This window comes from Onychomys torridus, chromosome 12 (genome assembly GCF_903995425.1).
Source record: "Onychomys torridus chromosome 12, mOncTor1.1, whole genome shotgun sequence".
NCBI lineage: Eukaryota > Metazoa > Chordata > Mammalia > Rodentia > Cricetidae > Onychomys > Onychomys torridus.
This window is the reverse complement of record NC_050454.1, coordinates 69,628,214-69,649,753: the sequence shown is the minus strand read 5'-3', so window position 1 is coordinate 69,649,753 and position 21,540 is coordinate 69,628,214. Positions and strand designations below refer to the sequence as shown.

Genomic DNA, 21,540 nt, shown 5'->3' with positions numbered 1-21,540 from the left:
CTTAGTGGGGTGGACACTTTATGATAACAGCTCCATTTCCTAACTAGTTGGTGTGCCTGCTTTAGGAGAAAACATGGTCCTAACTCAACATCCCCCTAAGAACCTAACGGCAATCGCAGAGGGTACCATTTACTGAGCATGTACTGGGTTCTTTCCCATCTGACCTCATTTAATTGGAAAAGAAACCAGGATCTAGATTGCTCTCCAAGTAATTAACAGAAAGATGGAACTCAAGTTTTCAGTCTGCCACGCTGTCCTTGCACAGTGCTCGCCTGAGGCCCCTACTCTCCCCCATAATCACTGCCCCCAAACCAAGGCCCAATGTCTTGCCTCCTTTCCTACAGCAACGGTTCTCAACCTTCCTGACTCGTTGACCCTCAGTGGTTCTCAGCCTTCCTAATGCTGGGGCCCTTTAACACAGTTCCTCATGGTGTGGTGACCCCAACCATCAGATTATTTCACTGCTACCTCATCACTGTAATTTTGCTGCTGTCATGAGTCATCATGTAAATGTCTGATATGCAGAATATCTGATACATGACCCCTGTGAGGTGGTGGGCTGACCCCCAGATTGAGAACCGATGTCCTGCTGTATGCATTGGTTTTATGAGAAGTCTCCCCTGTGAGCTCAGGCACTTGAATATTTGGTCCCCAGTTGGTGGCAGTGTTTGGGGAAGTTTAGGAGGTATGGCTCCACCGGAGGAAGTGCCTCACTGGGGGTGGGCTTTGATGGATATATGTGGTCTCACTCTGTTTCTAGTTCACTGTCCCTGCTTCACGCTCCTGGTTGAGAGGTGATCTCTCAGTCTCCAGCTCCAGCTGCCATGCCTGTTACTTACTGCCGTGGTCTTCTTGCTGAAACGGACTCTTATCCCTCTGGAACCCTACATCAAACTCTTAACTCTTCCCTAAGTTGCCTTGGTCATGGTATTCTATCATAGTAACAGAAAAGTAGCTGATACGTAATTTTTTTAAAGAAGACATTGAAGCAGAAAGGGAAGTGTTTAGAGGGAAGGAAGGAGGCCAGCAGGATGGAGGAAAGGGCACAGGGCAGGGCAATGGCAGGCAGATGTGAACAAAATACAACGATGTCCGAGTATACACATATACACGGTATATGTATGAAAATGCACTCTTGAACCCCATTATTTTGTGTACTAACAATGCTTCTAATGATCTGAAAATTGGGCAGTGATAGGACTAATAGGTTGAAATACAAACGTAAGGCATGTTATCGTGGCGTTATTCAAACCTTGTGATTCCGTGGCAATGCACACCAAGTATCGAAAAGCTGTTAATGGCCACTGAACCCAACAGAGCCTCTAACTAGATTCCTTTAAGTCCTCCAAAGTTGGCTGGTATGTTTCCAAACGTCGCCGCGTGGGAGCCGCCGAAGCGCTGCCTCCTGGGTTACGGTCCGGTCCGTGGGCTAACACCGGGCTAGGGTCCTTCAACAGGCACGGCCAGCTGTCAGAGAAGCCGAACTGGCAAGAGGCCTCTGCCCCTAGCAAATATGGCCGCTCTGAGGCTTCATGCTTAGGGCGGCGGGACGGGCCTCACGTGACAAAACCCTGTTCTGTTATTGGCCGTCTCTGTAGGCAGGGCGGGACTCAATGACCCGAGCGAGCCGACCTTAAAGGGACCGCTGTGGGACTCCGCGGGATCTGCACCTCGAAGGCGGCGGGCGCAGGCTGACTGCCCCTCCCGCGCGGGGCGGAGGCGGGCGGGGCGGGCGCTGGAAGCCGGCGTCCCGGCGCCGCGGTGACCCCGAGAGGGTGAAGCGGGAGCCGGCAGCGGCGGCAGCGGCGGCGCGGCGCGGAGCGGAGCGAAGGAGCGCGCGCCGGGCATGGAGGACGGCGTGGCGGGGCCGCGGCGGCTCGGGGAGGCGGCGGAGGCGGTCGAGGCGCGGGCGCCCTCCAGGGTGACTCTGAGGCCCTTCGCGCCCTTCTCCGCGGCTGCCCAGGCGGACGAGGGCGGCGGCGACTGGAGCTTCATCGACTGCGAGATGGAGGAGGTGGATCTGCAGGACCTGCCCAGCGCCACCATCGCCTGCCACCTGGACCCGCGCGTGTTCGTGGACGGCCTGTGCCGGGTGAGGACCGTGCGGCCGTCGGGGCGGAGGGCGGACACTTGTTGCGGGGCGCGGCCGGGGCGGGGACGGGCCGCAACCCTGCTCCCGGGGTCGCTGGCTCTGAAGGCGGGCTTCCTTCTGCACCGCCTACATGGTCCAGAGCGTGTTCTGCGGGATCACTGAATATCTGAAATCAATTCCTCCTCTCCGCTGCCACGGTTGGTTACTCTTACCGGCCCCCTCTCCTTCCCAGAGTGTCAAAATCGTGCGGATTAAGGAGGGGAAGGAACAAGTACCAGCGTACTGAGTGTCCCTGATGGTGGCATGGCATTCCTTTATATAAGGACCTAAATATCCTAAAGGCTTAGGAAAGGGTCCCCTACCCCCTAACACCATTCTACCAAAACTGACCAATCAACCGCACGATAATGAGCAACCAGGCTCCTCACCCAAACACCGGCTTTTCTTCCAACAGTGCAGATTGAGAATGCAGAGCGCTAGTCCTATTTATGAACAGTGAGTCACGTCTGTTTCCTCCTTCCTCCCAATGAATGAGGTGAACCCGTCCCCTACCGAGTAGATTCAGGGCAGGGGCTGAACCCCCAGGGACAAGGTATCGCTCCCTTGGCCACTTCAGATGATAATTCATTCTGAGGTCCAGCACTTGCATGTTAGCCCTGAAGGCAAAATTGCAATTTTATTCTCTGCTGTATCCTCAGATCCCCAAACAGCAGATCACAACAGAATCTTACTAAATGTCGAAATTAGTAGCCATCCTTAGACAATGCTGTTTGGGGATATTTCCACAAATTGTGTGAATTACCAGGCACCCAAGCAAGTAAGTCCGCCTCGTGGTGAACTGATCTTGTTTGAGGAAAAGAGAGAGCCTGGGATCCCTAAAAGAGGTTTGCATCTTGTTTGAGGAAAAGAGAGCCTGGGATTCCTAAAAGAGGTTTGAAGGGCTGGCCAAAGCTAAGCCTGCTGAGAGAGATGCGGGAGCCCCTGAACTGTGACAATTGTTGCTCTGCACAGGATGTCCGGAAGCTTACACAGTCGTTGTAAATCCTTTCTGAAAGTAAATGGGCATATAAATTATAAATAACCAGGACACAGCGGTGTTTCTCTTGGCAGCGACCTTCAGCTACAGTTCATTGACATATGGACCCAGCGCCAAGCGCTGAAAGCTTTGCTGACATGTTTGATTGAGGGAGACAGAAAAGGTAAATATCAGACTTAGCAGAAGGTGGCGCGCTATAGGAAGGAGGGCGGCTCAGGGCGTAGAGGTCTGAGGAAGGAAGGAGCTGGCCACCGTGCGTTCAATGGGCAGGGACACTCTCTGGAACGATAAGGTGGTTCTTGCTAATGGCTGATGCTGGTTTCCAGAAGCGGTTCCAGGCTCAGAGGAAAGGGTGGTGAACTTGACAAGCTTGTTGCTTTCATGGGGCTTGGATTCCGGAGTGTGGAGATGAACAGACATTCCTCTGTATCCGTGACGGATTCTCGGTTCTGGGACACCCCTCTGATACTAAAGTCCATGCATGGCAAAGTTTCCGATGTAAAATAGCATGATGCTTGCAAATAGTGGATGCATATCATCCCAGGTGCTTTAACTCTTTAGGTTACGTATGATTCCCAATAGGTTGTAAATGCTACATAAATAGATGTTAGACTGGTTTTTGTTTTTGTTTAAATAATGGCAAGAAGGGAAGGTCTGTGCTTGTTCTTGGTGGTGCAGTTTTTATGAAGAAAAAAAAAAAAAGTTGATTCCAGATTGCCCAGATCTGTACATGTGGAACCTGTGGGCACAGAAGGCTGACAGGAGTGGTGGGTACAAGGTAGAATGTGAAACAGAAACAGGTAGTAGTGACAGGTGGCGGGCTGAGTGGCAGCCAGGTGCTTACAGGGTTGCACATCGGTGGCTCAAGACGTTGGACCAAAGAACTGGCTAACTGGGCTAGCCTCAGGAGCCCCACAAGAGGAGTCCAGACCATTGGCCGTGATCGGCAGCCAGAAGCTAGATCTAAGAAAGGAAGCAGCATGGCTGGATCCCCTGTGAGGAGCTGCCTGGCAGGGCAGGCGCTCTAGGTCTTAAGGTGTGGAGTTGAAGTGCTAACTAACGCCTGCAGGGAAGGAAGGAGCCTAACCCTGGCATCCCAGATCCACGGGAGCCCAGGGCAGATGCAATGGTAGGGTCTGCCTTCCAGGGTCCAGAGAAGGGCTCTGACAGCGTGGGTGCAGAGGTACTCACTGAGGCATCAGATCAAGTAGCCCAGGATGGCCCCTGCACAGGGGGACAGGGCTAACAAAAAGAAGCTCGTTGAGGGGAATTTTGTGTCTGGAATCCATGCAAAAGGACTAGCAATGCTGATGTGTGATGCCAGGGTATGCTAGAGGTAAAGGCTGGAAGGAGTCCAAGTGAGTGTTGAAGGGCAGGTTGCCATGGTAGGGAGGTCTGAAGAGCAACCAGGGAAGAGTCCCCAGAGGGCTATAACTCTGACTTGGAAGTTGGGAGGAAACTAGCCTATAGGGAGGAAAGGTGGGTGGGCAGGAGAGGAAGTGGAGAGGCGGGCCAGGTAGGGATAGGCTGTGGTCATTGTCAGGGTTGCTGGGACAGAGTCTGCTTAATGCAGAGGTATGGTGTTGAAGACACAGAGCCTGGCTGGTCCTCTCCTTCCTTTCCACCTTGAGGTCTGGATCTTCAGAAGGAGCCGGGTGGGGAGCGTTAAGCACTGATGAGTTGCCAGTTCATGGGTCCTGCGGGTTAAAGTGACGCAGACATCATTAATCCACTGGGCTAAGGGTGCCAGTCCGCAGGGCAAACAGCTGTGCAGGAAGACAGCCTGGCAGGTCACTGGTAGGCCTTCCAGAAAGCGGACTGGTTCCCAGTTACCTAGTGAGAAAGTCTGGCTCTGGGGTTGCAGCCTGCCGTCTGTGGGTCACCTTCGGGTGGTAGATGGAAGATGTGTCTACTCTGGAGCAGGTTACTACTGACTGCAGAGCTGATGCACATCGCTGGAGCTGGCTTCCACCTTTCTAGTACTGCAGGGCCACCTGGGGGGTGATCGCCTGCAGAACACTCAGTACCTGTGACTCCCCTGATTCCATACCCTTAGTCTTAAAGGAAATAAGAAACTGAATTGCTCGTGTGTTTGAGAATTTCTGAAACTTTTGTAACTATTAATATGTGAGTCAGATTTGCTTTTAGTAGAATATGTTACTTAAATGTCTACATAAAACACTGTCATCATTAATGTAAAGTAATCTCACTAGAATGAGTCATACTGTTACCAGTGAGTGGAAACCTATATTAAAAATAAGGTTATTTTCTACTTGGGCAGAGATTTGCCTGGCATACTCCTTTTTACTAGCTCTTCTGCTTAGAAAGCAAAGCTGTGCTTTGAACCAGTGATTACCTGTGCTTTGGGCTGTTGGCACTGGTTAGTTGGTTCCCTTTGCCTAGTCGTCACCAAGCTGACGGGCAGTTTCAGAGTTCCCATTTGGCGTCTTCGGACAGAGCTCAAGACAGTAGGGTAACATGCACTAGCCCTGCTCATCTCAAGCGCGAATGTGTATGTGACGGATGGAGCTTTGCCCGAAGGCTGTGTCTGGAAATCATACAGAATCTGCTTGCTTCTGCTGAAAACACATTTCTTTAAAAAACGATTATGACTCGTGATAGATAGTTTTCTTTTAATAACATATACTCTGATCTGCATAAAAGTATCTTAAGGGTACTAAATTCCTTACATACATGCCCTCTCCCAAGCAAGGAGATTACAACTGACCTTACTTAGACTCTGTAAAAAGTGTGTGTGTGTGTGTGTGTGTGTGTGTGTGTGTGTGTGTGTGAGAGAGAGAGAGAGAGAGAGAGAGAGAGAGAGAGAGAGATGGGGTTTGGGGGGAACATGCATGGGAGGTCAGGACAACTTGTGGGAACCTGTTCACTCCTTCCATCTTGTTTTTGAAGCAGAGTCATGTTTCTGAGGCTCAGCAGACTGCAGGCTCTGCCCCTGCCCTGGAAGCTGTGTGCTTCCCACCTCCGCCTCTCACCCCTTGTAGGAGCCCTGGGATGAGATGTGGGTCCTGGGGCTCAAAGTCAGATCATCAGGCTTGCTTGTAACAAGCGTTTACCTGCTGAGCCACCTCGCCACCCCTCCTCCACCCCCACCCCCCCCCCCACCCCGAATCTCAAGGGAGGTTTGAGAAATTCCCTTGTCCTACAGGCGCCACACTACTTCTGTTCTCAGGCGTGGGAGCTGGGAACGGCCCGTGGGACTCTCTTAGTCAAGTCTGAAGCAGTGCCTCCCATGCATCTAGGAGGGGTTGGTCTTAGCCAGGTGTGGTAGCTCCTGCTTGTACAAAGGAGCTGAAGCAGGAGGGTTGTCTTCTGTTTGAGACCTAGACTACGAAGTGAGCTGTGGTCCAGCATGAGCTACAGTGTGAAAGCCTCTGGGGAGAAGGGCTGGCTGGGAGAAAGAAAGAGGCAATGCAGAATTGAAAGAGAACACTGAAAAATTGGTAACTGGATCCTGTCTAAGCAGATTCCCAGCCTGCCTGCGCCTTGATTTCTTCTAGTCCATCATGGAGGTCGGGTTCTCTGACCTGTGAGGCTCCCTTTCTGGCCAGTTTGTGTGACTCTGAGGCTTAAGCAGGGTTACTGGCTATCAGCAGGAGGGCCTGTGTCCTTGGGAAGTGGTCTCAGAGCCTCAGTTTACTCTAGGGAAGGGCTGCCTTCCTTCCTTTTACCCGTATGTGTGGTCCCCAAGGGCAGACCATGGACTTGTAGGCAAGTCCACATTCCATGGTAATTTGATGGTTGAAAGGTTAGGTGCATGGATTTACCCACTATTTCCTTGATGTTAGAATGTCTGACTGTTCACAGATAGGATGCTTTTTATAGGCACACTTTGTTTTCCTCTTTAAATGTTTGGTCCCTCTACCACCCCACAAGTCTGTCCACCACCAAAGCTTGCAGCTTTCTTCATTGAAGAAGCTGTAACTGTTGCTTTGCCCACAACTGCAGACTCTCCAGTCCTCAGGACAGTTACATAAGGTGACAGAAAAATAGGCTTCGTGATAGAGCAAGGGACGGGAGGCTGCTGACTCTGAGTTTACATTCCAGGCTGTGCCTTTTGTCTCTTTGTTTATCCCCTTTAGGAACTGTGACCAGAAAACACATCCTCTCTTCAGTACCAATCAGTGAAGAGCAGGTTTGCTTGGCTCCTGTACAGTGGTGTGTGTGTGTGTGTGTGTGTGTGTGTGTGTGTGTGTGTGTGTGTGTGTGTGTGTGTGTGTGTGTGTGTGTGTGTGTTGTGTTGTGTTGAATAGACCCCTTGGTTATACATGTGTCCTGCACAGTCATTAGGACCCATTTTCAGAGCTGGGGGTGGGGGGAGTTCCCTTTGTAAATACTAATGACCGTCAGAACCAGCAGATTCTGTAAATACTAACGACCGTCAGAACCAGCAGATTCTGTAAATACTAACGACCATCAGAACCAGCAGATTCTGTAAATACTAACGACCGTCAGAACCAGCAGATTCTGTAAATACTAATGAGACAAGGAACAATTCTGCTGTGTTCTGGAAGCAGTAGCGGGTTTCCCCATAGCAGTAGATGGCAAAACTGCTTCCTATGTATCTGTACAGGATTCTCCAAGGAACAGAACTAATAGAGTGAACACGCACGCATGCACACACACATGCACGCAAACACGATTATTAGAATGACCCACAGGTTGTGGTCCAACTAAGCCAACAATAGTTGTCTCCTGACAGAAAGGCCTAGGATCTAGTAGTTTCAGTGGCTGAGACTGGACGTCTCGGCAGTTCTGGTCTGGTGCTGGGGTCCTAGAAAGCTGCTGGTTTTCAGTCCACATTGGCATTCTGAAGAAGTGGGTTCTAACACCGGTGAACAGGGGGTCAGGAGAGAGGAGCCTGCCCGTGAGCAAGAGGGCAAGTGGGCAGGAAGCTCAAGCTTCTTTCTTCCAGGCCCTTCAGAGGGCTGCCACCAGAAGGCGGGGCCTAGATTTACGGTGGATCTTTCTACCTCAAATGATCCAGATTGAGGGTAAGTCTCCCACCTCAAATAATCCAACCAAGACAAATTCCTCGCAAGCAGCTGCTGGGGTTTAGTTAATTCCAGATGGAGTCAAGTTGACAACCAAGACGAGCCATCACATCACAGTATCTCTGGGGAAACCGAATGGATCAAAATGTAGCCTCAGGAGACTATCCAAGCTAGGAGCATCCCTGCCTAAGGCTTGTCTTTCTGTTGTCTAAAACTGGGTCTCCAGAAATCCTGGCGTGGCCTGTCCACAAGGAGGCAGTGTTGCATAGTGCTTAAGAACCTAGGCCTTCTTCCAGTCTGTCCGTTCACCCAACCTGTGTCCTAGTCTCCCTGCCTGTGAAATGGGGGTGCTAATAGTAGTTGGAGGGGCGAGAGTGGGTGACTTGGCTCTAGAGAAGGTCCAGTGTGAGTTATTGTACCCGTTTTCAACTGCTGTGTAACAAACCCACGGGACACTCTGGTGAGCAAACGCGTGGCTGTGGGATCCAGGAGGGGCTGAGCATGGCACAGAGCTACTGCCAGGCCTCATGTGTGTCTCACATGAAGACTGGCTAAGGGAGGCTTTTGTGGGCTGTTACTGGGAGCTCCTCGGCCCTTTGATGACTAAAGACTGGGGGTGTCCTGTGTTCCTTGTCCTTGGGTCTCTCCACACAGCTGCTGGCTTCCCTCAGAGCCAGAGAACGTAAAGATGGATGGGACCCACCCTCCCTCCCTAACTGAGTCTCAGAGTGGGAGCCATTGCTGGGCTGTTCTTCCAGGAGTGAGGTACAAATGCAGGCTTGCTGTAGAATTTGCCCACTAGTTCCCAAATTTTAGTATTCCTGGCCCTTAAATAAAGGTGATGTGTATGGGTACCATAATACAAAGCAGTTGTGCTGGGAGATGGGTCACTAGGACCAAAGACGGGCCACCTAGCAGCATCACAGTGACACCTTTGTTATCCTGGCTATTTTCTTCTAGACAGGCCTCAGGAAGTACACACATGGGCTGAGAGTGAACTTGAACTCCCAATTGCTGGGACTGTGGGTGCATACCATCACACCTGTTGGGTTGTTGGTTTTATTTTGTTTTTGCTTTTTTCCTTATAAAGCCCTTAGGCTTCTGTGGAGCTACTAATGTTTAGAGATGTTTACTAAAACAGGCTTGAGATAGAGCTCAGTATGTAGAGCTTTCACTTGCCATGCTTCAGGCCCCGAGTTCAAGCACAGGTGTTTACTAAGGGTTTCTCATTCTGTTTTGTTTTCTTTGGAAGTTCAGCTTCATGAAAGGATGCACTTTTAGCCTCTGCACTTCATAAACTGCTAGTTGGTGAGCTCCAGATAATCAAAAGCTGTTAGGGAGTTTCTGAAAGGAGTTGGGAAACTGAACCCGTTGGCAACCATGGCGCCCTGGCTCACCGCAGAGGATGAATGGTCAGGCCTGGTTGACTTGAATGGGAGCAGCTGCCCCCGTCCGGCTTGGGAGGCCCCGGACCTTCGCCTTTTGCTGCTAATTTTGCCTGGCGAGGTATGAAATTCCCACCGCAATCGTAATTAACCCAGTAGAGACAGGTATTTGAGGTTGGCCTGAATTTAGAATTAGAAGACAAAAATGTTATTTAATTTAGAGAGCTAATTTTGGAGTTTTTTTCCACTCAAGATAACAACTAGTAGCTTTCCTTACTTTATCATGGCGTTAGTCTGCCTTCCCAAATACCACTGACAGACTGATGTTCTCACAGCTAGGAGGCTCTGCGTCTGGGACCAGGGTGGAGTTTCTCTCCTTGGCCTGCAGGTGGCGCCTTCTCACTGTGTCCTGAGAGGGTCTTTCCTGGTGTGTGAGGACAGCGAGCTAGCTCTTCTGTGGCCTTTTATGAGGACTTGGAGGTACAAATGCAGGCTCTGCCGTTGGACCCTGGATTAATAACTTTCATCTCCCTCATCTTCCAGTCCAGCCATGCTGGTGTTAGGTCTTCAGAGAGGAGGAAGGGACCAAAACAGTTGGTGCCTACTTACCCGCCTTTGCATTTCTGGTTAATCTTTGCAATGAGTGCTTTATTAACACCTGTTTGCACGGTGCACATTGTTTCCCTTCCTCAGACCCTTGTAAAGTAGACACTGCCGTCATCACCCCATTGCTCAGGTGGTTGGTTCAGTGACTCTCATCCCAGGTTACCTGTCTGGAAGTGTTGGTCCCGACTCACCCAGCTTTCACTCACTCCGAAGGCCTTGCCGCTCACCCTCTCACCGTGGGGCAGTAATGCACACGGAGGTTCCCCACGGACGTTGCACACGTCATGTACATCTTCTTGAACTCCCAGGGAGTTTGTGAAGGACCTGTTTTTGTGCATGGGTACAGATCGACAGGTTACAACTCTCACTCCCTTGGCTGTGCCCTTACACTGAGCAGATGCTGTTGGGCAGTCCCAAATAGGTCAGGTGCAGTGGCAGCCCTGATGCTGGTCATCTGTTCAAGCTGACTAGTGCCTGGACACTGGAGCTAGGCAGACATGGGTCCAGCATCTCACTCATCCACCCATTTGTGCATTCATTCAACAGATGTTGTTGGCTACCACTCACATTCTGAGAATTACACAGTTCAAAACTAGCCATGGGAGCCCATCTCTACCTGAAGTCTAGGAGAGTACATTTTTAGAAGGCCCATTGCCCCAGACAGTGAACATCTCCCCTTTCAAATCACAGGCCAGAGAGAAGACATGAAAGTGAATTTTGGGTATTGTTCATGCCATGAAATGATGAACTATGTTGTTAGGCAAATTACCTTCTTGTCTGAACCTTGTCCACTTCCTATCGATTGAGCAGGTTAGACTGGAGTCTCTGAGGTCATTTCTAGCTCCAGAACTACAGTGTAGTATTCTCCCTGTGGGGTATAGTCTACCTGCCCCTTACTTCCTGCTCCCAAACCCAGGGGTTCAGTCAGACTTCCCCCAGTTAGAATTTGCTCAAAATGAGTTGTCTCCAGTGCATACTATCTACCCACTCCCCAGCCCTCCATCCACTCCCCAGCCCTCCATCCACTCCCCAGCCCTCCATCCACTCCCCAGCCCTCCATCCACTCCCCAGCCCTCCATCCACTCCCCAGCCCTCCATCCACTCCCCAGCCCTCCATCCACTCCCCAGCCTTCCATCCACTCCCCAGCCCTCCATCCACTCCCCAGCCCTCCATCCACTCCCCTAGCATACTGTTAGTTTGTGGCTAAAGGAAGGATCTCAGACACTTAAACTTTGTGTCTTTAATTGATTTTGGAAATTCATGTAAAATCAATCTGATGATCTTGCACCAGTGAGGATTTAAGTGATCCCCAGCCCTGCTCATTAAATGGTCCAGCTACTGTCTGAAGATTTTCCAAAACACTAGAATGACATTTGTTTAAAGTCTGACAGTGGAGAGTTTTCCAAATGTCACGGTGGGTTTACCTTATCGAGAGGATGGCTAGTAGCTATCCATCCACCTGACATATGCTTACTGCCTGTGGAAATTAGTTCTCCTCCTCCTCCTCCTCCTCCTCCTCCTCCTCCTCCTTCTTCTCTTCCTCCTCTTCCTCTTCCTCCTCTTTTGTGTGTGTGTGTGTGTGTGTGTGTGTGTGTGTGTGTGTGTGTGTGTGAGAGAGAGAGAGAGAGAGAGAGAGAGAGAGAGAGAGAGAGAGAGAGAGAGAGATGAAGTCTCACTATGTTGGCCAGACTGCCCCTGGAATTCCTGGCCCTGGACAACCCCCTAGCTTCAGCCTTCTAAGTAATGAGACTGCAGGTGCATGCCACCACTCTGGGCTAGGGGTATTTTCAGTAACACACCTTTCCATTTGGGATGGTAAATTATAAAATCAGTAATTCCAAAACTAACTTTAAGTACATCGATTTAGCATTTTATTACTTGTACCAACTCTGTATGAGTGGCACCCTTTCCAGTCTTTCTTATGACCTTCTAAGGGAGATACTGTTATTTGCTCATTTTCAAGACAAAGGTGACTTCTCTTTATAAAAATAGTAGGCATCGTAGAATCTCACAGTTCCTGGAGGTTTGATTCTGGCGCTCTCAAAACCCATGGGAAGAGGTGGCCTGTGAACCCCACCTTGCATTTGTCTGGTGAATAACTGAGACCCCGGTGAGTAATGGTATGGGCTCAAGAGTGTTCCCCAGATGTGGACAGATCTGGAACTGAATGCAACTCTCCATTGTCAGCCTGCTAGGGTGGGCAGCTTTCGTCAATTCTGGGTCCATAGAGACTTCTCCTTTCCTATTCCACATGAATGAGCTCAGAGAACCCAGGCAACAGGGAGGGCACTGGGAGCCAGCCCAAGCAGGCTGTCCCCAAGCCACTGTTAAGGGTCTGCCAAAGAGCAAGGAGCCCCTGCCTGCGAAGATTTGTACCTGTGTTGGTCAGTGGTCACCACCAGAGGGGGTAACTTCCCCTGACTTCTCTGTGGATCCACTGGTTGGCTTAAGACTGTTCAAGCACACCTTTCTCTAAAGGAAGGGGACAAGCAGTCATGCCCAGAGCTGCAAAGACAAGTTTGTAATTTCAGCTTAAAGGGGGAGAGACACCATCCCATCTCTAGCAGGAACTAAGCAAGCAGGAAGCCGCTCCCTGCTGCTGCCCTCCCTGTGGGCGGCCATGGCTGGCCCCTGAAGTGGGAGAGCAGTCTGCCTGAAGGGGGCCCTCCTAATGGAATGACCCTCCTGCTCCAGCTGTGCCCTGGCACAGGCTATGAAATCTCTTTCCAAAGACTTGACTTTTAATAATACGAATAAACCATCAGAATAAATAACTAGGACTGGGTGTAGCTCTATGGTAGGGCACTTGCCTGACATGGGTGAACTGGGTTCCATGCCAGCACCATGACCACCACAATAAAATATCAGAGAACTCACTCATGAAAATACCCACTATTTGAGAAACATTAGGGCATTCTGAGCAGCGTTGCGAACTTGATTACTTTAAAAAGGGAAAGCTAATGCCCACAGATGGGTCACCAGAGCCGTGTGCTCAGACCTGCTCACTCACATGGGACATCCTCCCGGACTGGAGCTGAGATTCTGGGCGGCAGGGTTGGGTTCAGCCTCCTTCATGCTCCCTGCCCTGTGGTTCCCGGGTAAGCATTGCCAGTGCTCTGTAAAACTTGACAGCTCCTAACCACCAGAGCCCATCACGGGACTGCCCTTCACCCCTGCAGATGGCTGCTGCAAAGTGATTCTGGGCCATGGTTCAGGTGTGTGGCTTCCTAGAAAATCCAAGATGGAGCCTTCGGAATGAATGTGGAGTTAGGTGGGCTGTGGTAGAGGCCTGTGTGTTGGGCAGTGAGCTCTGCACTTAGTGCAGAGGACAGCAGGGCACATGTGGCTGGGAACGAAACTGCAGCTGCTGGGCAGGGAGTGGCACCTGGGATCCCAGGCAGTCCCCTCATGCACGGGGAGAGTGTCTCTTGCCCAGTTGGGAACTTTTGTAACTTGGGGATGTTTGCATAGCTTTACCAGTTGAATAGCCTTAAAAAAATGCAATGAAGGCATCTCAGATCCTCAGGTTAAGGAGGCTCGACCGGGATCTGGTGAGAAAGCCGCTGGGATGGATACTGGGCACAAGAACTGTCATGGTGGCATTTACGATCACGTAGAAGATAGGAACCACTTGGCCGATACTGACCCTGTTGCCATCAGGGCCCTCACTGTGCTCCAGGGACTACGTCCCCCTGGCTCCATGCGGTTCCATATTTTCACCATTGGATGTCTGTTTCCTGCTTCATTTTCTGGTCCTTCGTTTCCCCTACTAACTAACTAGTGGCAAGATTACCTCGGCAGGCTCTCCCACGTGCAGAGCTTCTTGCTGCATATTATTTACCTGGTGAGTCCTCACGAGAGCAGGAATGTGACAAAGGTGTACATAACCACACACGGTGGAACCCGGCCTTCCTTGTGCATGAGTCCCTTCCCCGGCCAGAGCTGCCATCTCAAGGGCTACACCACGCGGAAAGAAGAGGCTAAGTCCTGAGTCAAGTCAGTTGGAATCCTAAGCCCTGTCACCAACTGCTGGCAGCGTCACTTGTGGGGGCAACCTAACTGCTCTGTGGCAGTCTCCTCAGGAGACTACTGAGGATGAAAGGGGCCAGTAGAGCTCGGGGAACAATGCCAGACGCACAGCAGACGTGTGGCATGGGTCAGAGTTTTAGTATAATTAGTAGAGACACAAAGATGGCTGGTCTTGTCACTTGAAGGCATTTCATAAGTTTTTGTGGAGTAGTGGGGGTGAGACCACCATAAAAATGAAAATAACACTTTCCCCCTGGAGCTAGGATCTTACTATGTGGCCCTGGCTGATCTGAAACTTGCTACTTAGATCAGGCTGGTCTTGAACTCACAGATGTCTGCCTGCCACTGCTTCCTGAAAGCTGGGATTGAAAACTGTCCCACTGCACCCAGCAAGTTTCAAGTCCATGAAATGGTAACCCTTATTTTCCTAGGGGAGGGGAGGAGGGTGTGTGTGTGTGTGTGTGTGTGTGTGTGTGTGTGTGTGTGTGTGTGTGTGTGTGTGTGTTTTCTACATGTTTCCAAACACCCAGAATACTGTAGTATGATGCACAGTCTAGAATCACATGTCACTCGTAAATACCTAGAATACATTGCAGTTTTGGAACTTCGATGTATTTTGTTTTATTTTGGTTTGGTTTGGTTTTCAAGACAGGGTTTCTCTGTATAGCCCTCGTCATCCTGGAACTTGCTCTGTAGACCAGGCTGGCCTTGCACTCAGAGGTCCTCCAGCCTCTGCCTCCGGAGTGCTGGGATTAAAGGTGTGTGCTGCCACCACCCAGCAGAACTGTGTTAATAGGCTACTTAGCATGAAATGAACTTTGCCCCAAAGTCGATAGCAACTTAGGCACTAAAGCACATTAAAACAACAACAACAACAACAAGGTGCAGAGAACTGTGGTGTGCCCATCAGTAAGTGCTGCAGATAACAAGTCCTTGTGCCCCTGCACAATTTGAAAACAAACTTCTAATTGGAAAGCACATGCTAATGCTTGTGGAGTCCCCCTCTGCTTTGCTCCTTTCTTCTCGCCCCCCACTTCTTTCCTCCCCTCTCTTTCCCTTTAGGAGATGAATACCTCTTCAGAACTTCCTCCCCTCCACTGTCTCCCCACCTCCCCTGCCAGCCTCCAGCTCCCGATCCGCTATGGCTGGCCATCCTTTACCACCTCTAGTCCTCAGAAGGCCAAAGCAGCAGATCTTTTTATCTCCGAATGCTGCCCTGGTTTGCAGGAGGCTCTGCCAGGGAAGGTGACCCACCATCATCAGTGCATGCTGGCTTCATAACTGTCAAGGCCCTGCTGCACTTTGATTAAATGAGGCAGTCCTGTAAACGCCATCCTCACCCCTGCAGCACCATGCCACCTAACAGCCTGGCCCTAGTCATCACTGCAAGATGTCTGTATCACAGAGGCTCCTGGAGAGGCTGAAGGAAAGAGGGAGGGCCTTTGGCGTCATGTGATCCATACTCAGTTCTTGGGGTCCCCGTGATTTGTTCATCTCCTTGAAGCCAGAGAGCACAGCTAATCCGAGTTCAGCCGACAGCTACCTACCAGCTGTTAGTTCTGCACCCTGCTGGCTGCAAAGCTGATTGGTAGCACTAGGGTGGGATGTCTGGAGGCCAACTCTTCCACACTGTGTGCTAAGTACCAGCCACAGATGATTACATGTGTTTAGATTGCTCTGTGAGTCAAAGGGTAATTGTCAGTCAAAAGTAGTCAGAAGAAGGAAATACAAGGGTTTGTCTTCTCTCACCCCCTTCCTCAGAGGTGGCGTCTGGGACATGTCATGTGCTGTTTTGCATACATGTTTAAGAGTCTGGTAGGTAGAGATAAGCGGATGATGCGCACCATGGGCTGTGTTTACGGGCTGTAGAGTCCTGACTGTGTCAAGCCTGTCTAGCTTGCCTCTCCGAGTGGAGGGCCTGGACTCTGCATTCCTTTGGCTGCCCGAGTTTCCACTGTGACACAACCGTCTTAGACAAGCCCTGTCCACTGACGAGCATTGGGGAACTTTTTCATACTCCAAACTGTTGTGTTCAGTGTCTCTCACATATGTCTGTTTAGGTGTGTCAATACATCTCTGAGGCAGGAGGTGTAGATGACTAGTTAACAGCCTCTGCCAGCTTACGCTCCATCGTATTACCGTATGGCTGTGCTTACATTGCCACCAGGCCTCTGCAGTCCTGTCCCTGGCCAATCTGGGTCTTTGACAGATGGAAGAGCACCTCCTTGTTTTAAGTAACCTGTCCCTAGTTAGGAACAGGCTCATCCATCCTAGCAGGCTCCTTGGTCATTTGCTGCGTCGTCTCTGGGAATAACTTAGGTCGTTTACTGTTTTTCCGGTGATTTTTTTGGCCTGTGGCTAAGAATTCATGCAGAGGGCTGTTTATTTGTTTACACACATTAAGAAAACTGGCGCCTTCTCATTCATCTTGCAGATAGATACTCTCTCTAACTGGGGTGGGGGCGGCGGCCTCACAGAACCTTTTCTTCTTCCCATTTGTAGTTCCCATGCAGCACTGCCTCCTCATCACGTACATCAGGGAGTGTTTTCTTCTAGTGCTCTGGTTTTGGTTTGGGTTTTGGGTTTTGGAGACAGGGTTTCTCTGTGTAGCCCTGGCTGTCCTGGAACTCACTGTGTAGACCAGGCTGGCCTCAAACTCACAGAGATCCTTCTGCCTCTGCCTCCCAGCTGCTGGGTTTAAATTTGTGTTCTCAAGTGCCTCTTTTCTCCTTTGCTGCAGGAAGGGAGTTAGTGTTTGCATGTTACTGGTGACGTGCTCCTGTGCTGCCTACTACGCAGGCCCCTTACACATTTGAAATGCAGCCTCAATGGCATTTATATATGCCTCTATCAGAACCCCCGATAATCTCATTGTCCGATATCTGAACCAGCTTTGTCCTGATTTTGTGACTACGGACTAGTTTAGCATTATGTTAGGACTGATTCTCTCCCATTGTCCTTCTTCGTCACCTGTTCATCCTCTGTCACCTACATGAATGTAATCAAAGAAGAGCTGGGCCAGGGAGATGACTCAGTGGGTAAGGGTGCTTGCCACCAAGCCCGATGACTTGAGTTCAATGCCCAGAGCCCACATGGTAGAAAGACAGAACCTATATCAGCACCTTGTCCTCTCACCTCCACACACGCACTTAGACACACACACATATACACATACACACTAACTAAATAAACGTAGTAAAAAGCATAAAGTGAGAACTCACTGCTACCCTAATTGTACTTTTCCATAAGGGAAGTATCTGTCTCTGTCTAGACGCTGTAACCCAGCCCTCGTCCCAAAGGCTCCTGCTGTTTCTCAAGTCCCTCCAGCATGATACCTGGTGGCCAGGGCTCCGGTCTAAACAGGAGGCATTCCTGCTTTGTGTACGTCATCACACACATGGCCCGAGAGCAGCTTTATAGAACGTTTTTATTGTATCCGTGTCTCCATGCCAACCCTTCAGTCCACTGTCGAAGCTTCCACTTGTGCCGGGTCGGCGTTCTAAAGGCTTTGGATGAGGGCCGTCAGACTTCAGTTCCAGACCCAGGGTGCTCAGCTGCTGGTTGATTGTTACATCTATACTATACATGTTTTGGTCTCCTGTGCAGATCATACCTCAGCATTAAATTACAGATGTGGCAGGTGGATGCCCTGCTTTACAGAAACATACCAGTGTTTGCTCATGGACCAAACTGTGGCACACTGTGTGGTGGTTCAGCTCACTCAGCCACGCTGCTGAACACTCTCCTGCTGTAGACCTTCTGCGGGCTGAAAATATTTGTGGGCTTCTTCCCCAGGACTGTGTGTAGGTCATGCACTCCTTAAAAAGTGCCTCCAGAATGTTCTATGAACTTCGTGTCCTCGACTGCAGACTTGAGCTACCCAGTGGAACTCTGTGCATCCAGAGAGTAATGTTCTGTGTGGTCCAGGGCAGGAACCGTGAGCCAGAAATGGCTACTAGAGTTTGGAGTGTGCCATTTGGGACTGGGGGCCAGCCTTGGAATTCTATTAAATTTTAATGCACTTTATTCTGAGTTGGCACATTGCACTGAGCACTTGTAGCTGGTGCTTCTGGGAGGAACTGAAATTCATTTTAAGGCAAGTTCATTTTCATTGCAATTGACATGTGTCACCCAGAGAGGTTGAGACTGGTCTCAAAGCACACAGCAAATTCATCACTAAATCCAACCTGGAAGTCTAGGCCTCTTATTCTTGGTCGTGAGTGTCCCCACCCCGCCCCTCTGCCCCCACCTCCCTCTTCCACTCTGTAAATGCTAACCCTGGCCCTGTGCTTGCACACCAGCAAACAGCACAGTAAATAGACCCACACTGCGCTGGCATCTGCCCCGAGTCTGGGGGCCCAGTGTTTGTGTAAGTATTGAATTTTTGGCTTCAGTCACCTCACTCTTGTCCTGCAATAAGGCCAGTAACTGTGGCTCGGGTCCTGCACCTGGCTGTCCTTTATCCGAAGGCCCCTGTGTGTTCTGCAGTGGTAATCTGCCTCCTGGGCCCTTCTGCTCCAAATCTATGAGTTCATCCTATGGCAGCAAGCATCTGCTGCGTACACCGGCCTCCGTGAGTCTGTGGTGATGGGGTAGAGTGCAAAGCCAGGCATGGTGGTGTGTGCTCATAACCTTAGCTCTCGGGCAGGAGGCGGGAAGGGCAGCGAGGTAAAGACCGTCCTGGGCTGCATAATAAGACCTGGGGTCAAAAGCAGGAAGGAGCGTTTCTGGAAAGTGGCTGAGACTGCCGTCAGTGCAGGACCCTCAGGAATGAAGATGCCAAGGCCTTGCCCACACATCTCATCTTCCCCTTCCGCCATCCAATCCACCTGGTGAATAAGAGGGCCACCTTGGATCTGAAGGTAGAGAGAGGGGGCAGTAGTGTGGTCTCATGAGTCTCCACCAGTTCCGTTGCCCCTAACAGTGGGCTCTGGGGACCCTGGCTTGCCCACTGTCTGGCAGGGAATTTATATTTTAGATGAAATATCCCCAAAAGCACACGTGTTAACGCCTTGGTTGTTATTGAGAATTCATCACTCAGTGTTTTGTTTGTTTGTTTGTTTTGAGATGAGGTAGTTGGAGGAAATCGGTCAGTGAGGGTGTGCCCTGAAAAGATGAACTTTGTCCCCGCCTCCTGGTGTATTCACGTACTCGTCCCTTCCTGGCTTCCATATGGTGAGCAGCTCTCCTTCACTGTGCCCTTCCTCATGATGCCCCGTGAACTGACCCTCTGAACCCATGCGCCAAAATAAACCTCTCACTTTATCAGCTGGCGTGCTCGGGTATTTCATCCCAGCGATGTTGTACCTGTGGCCAGTTAAGACGTCAGCTCTTTGGGTGTGACAGGGACCTGGTCTCCCTTCTCAGCAGCAACTTCAGCAGGGGCTTGGATAACGGCAGCCACCTGCAGAGCCCAGCTCTGGGACCCACTTCCCCGACACGGGGATCCGAGCTGAATCAGTGAGCTGAGCGCACCCTTGGCAGGGCTGGTGTTGGCAAAAGGCCTCTCACAGCTGGAGTCCAGTCTTTCCGCAGCTCTTGCTCAATTTTGTTTTCATGATCAGGGAAGAGCCTTGAGGCAAGAAAGGCTTCAGCATTCGGTTATTTTTTCCTTTCTCTTAGATGACCCTTTTTGTTTCCTGCCTCCCAGCATGCTCTCTGAGCTCTCCCCAGTTCTCTGGGTGCAGTGGTCCAGGCCTCTGGAACTAGGGTCACTTGTCTGGTGTTGCACAGCCAAGTTGTGTGTTGGGGGGCGTTAGCTATGAACCCCCATTGTCGTCTTATGTCAGAGTCTGTGTTCTTACCACCCCTTGCTGCCTGTCTGCCCTGGCCTGGCCTGTGTCTGGCCCCCAGCACCCCTGGGACACCCATTTCCTGTGAGGACACTGAGGCCTGGGGAATGCGTCCGTCGAGCAGTGCCAAGCCATTCATTGTCCAACCCCGGGTTGGATGGTACCGGATCTCTGAGTCCCTTCAGTTGCTCTCCTTGGTGTCGTATCACAGGAGAAGAAACTGAGACACCCCCACATTACACTTTAGGGGCCCACACGCTCCCCTTTGCTGCACAAAGCACTATTTTTCTCAGGCTACAAGATTATTCTCTTCCCACGTGTTTGCTTGCGGCTCTGCTGCCTCTTGTGGGTGGCAATTCAGAGCCTTCATCTGTTCAGCTTCTGTTTGTTCATTTTAGGAGGCCCACCTCTGATCCAAGGGCCAGGAGAGACATCCCTCTAAAGTCATCAGTCTGTAGGGAACATCTCTGTCCCCTTTCTCTTTCACAGCAGCTCAGAATCTTCTCACTGGCCCACGATGCTGTATAAACATGTAAGAGCACCCTCCATCCATTCCAATTCCAGAGTCCATTCCCTCGCTTCCAGTTCCAGAATTTCTGAGTGAGTGAACACTAGCCTGCTCTCCTGTTTACTGTGGGACTCTGGTCTGGCCGGAGCATTGGTCACCCTGGGGCATGAACCATTTGTCTGGCTGAACCCCCTGTCCTGAGGGCAGATGGGATCTGGCTGAGCGTTCTAGACAGCTTCCATCTGTTTGCTAAGCCTAGTGCCCTCTCTGGACTCCCTGCAGCATTGGGTCTGGTGGCCAAGCCATCCTGTGACACAGGAGGTCACTCTTGTCTCCTGCAGATCGTCCACCTCAGTCAGACCGGGCTGCTGAGTGCCACTGTTAATGATGGGAAAGTGGAACATGCATGTGCCTTGCCTAACAGTGCTTCCCAATGCCCCAGATGGAAGACTGAGGCTCGAGATGACCCAGCCAGTGTGTTGGCAGAGTCCTACAGGGACACCCTGACCTGGCAGTTACAGGCACTGTCAACAGGTGGCAGTTGGGTGAGGCAGCCAGCAATGTGCCGAAGCGCTTGAACTTACCAGTACTTGGCATTTTGACCAGAAAATGTGAGTGTGTCCCTGCTGTGCCTCCCTCTGGTCAGGTTTCTCAGAGATCATGCTGTAATGAGTTTTGGGGACCGAGCAAGGTAGAGACAGACCATCAGCTATAGAAAGTTGGGACAGATTTTTGTAGACATGTAGCAGGGCAGGGTTGAGCTTGTCTCGGGGAGGAGCATGCAAGCATTCTTTGTCAGTGCCAGGAACATGGTGAGTAGCAGAACAGTCTATGCATGTTCCCTTCCCATGGACCTAGGGCCACAGCCTCCCGAGACGAGGCTTTTCTATAATTATAGATTGATATCTCAGAGGCAGCCACTGGGGCACAGTAGGGACATTACACAGGAAAACCTGGGCAGAGGGGAGATGACCTCAGCCAGAAAGTGTGCTTTTATTCCCCCGGAATTGGAAGACACAGGTACAGATGGTTGAACCTGTGGCTAGGTAGTAAATGATTCCTTACTGAGAACACATTGG

The 21,540-nt window shown here is 50.8% G+C and overlaps 1 protein-coding gene across 1 annotated transcript in view; it reads left to right on the top strand.

The window, feature by feature from the left end:
* The first annotated feature begins 1,732 nt into the window (after positions 1-1,732).
* The window catches only part of Rcan1 (regulator of calcineurin 1), an 85,567-nt gene continuing 65,759 nt past the window's right edge, over positions 1,733-21,540 (top strand). Inside the window, exon 1 of the mRNA XM_036204045.1 lies at positions 1,733-2,092. Within this exon, the coding sequence (XP_036059938.1) occupies positions 1,847-2,092 (246 nt within the window). The 5' untranslated portion in view covers positions 1,733-1,846. The remainder of the gene's footprint in view (positions 2,093-21,540) is intronic.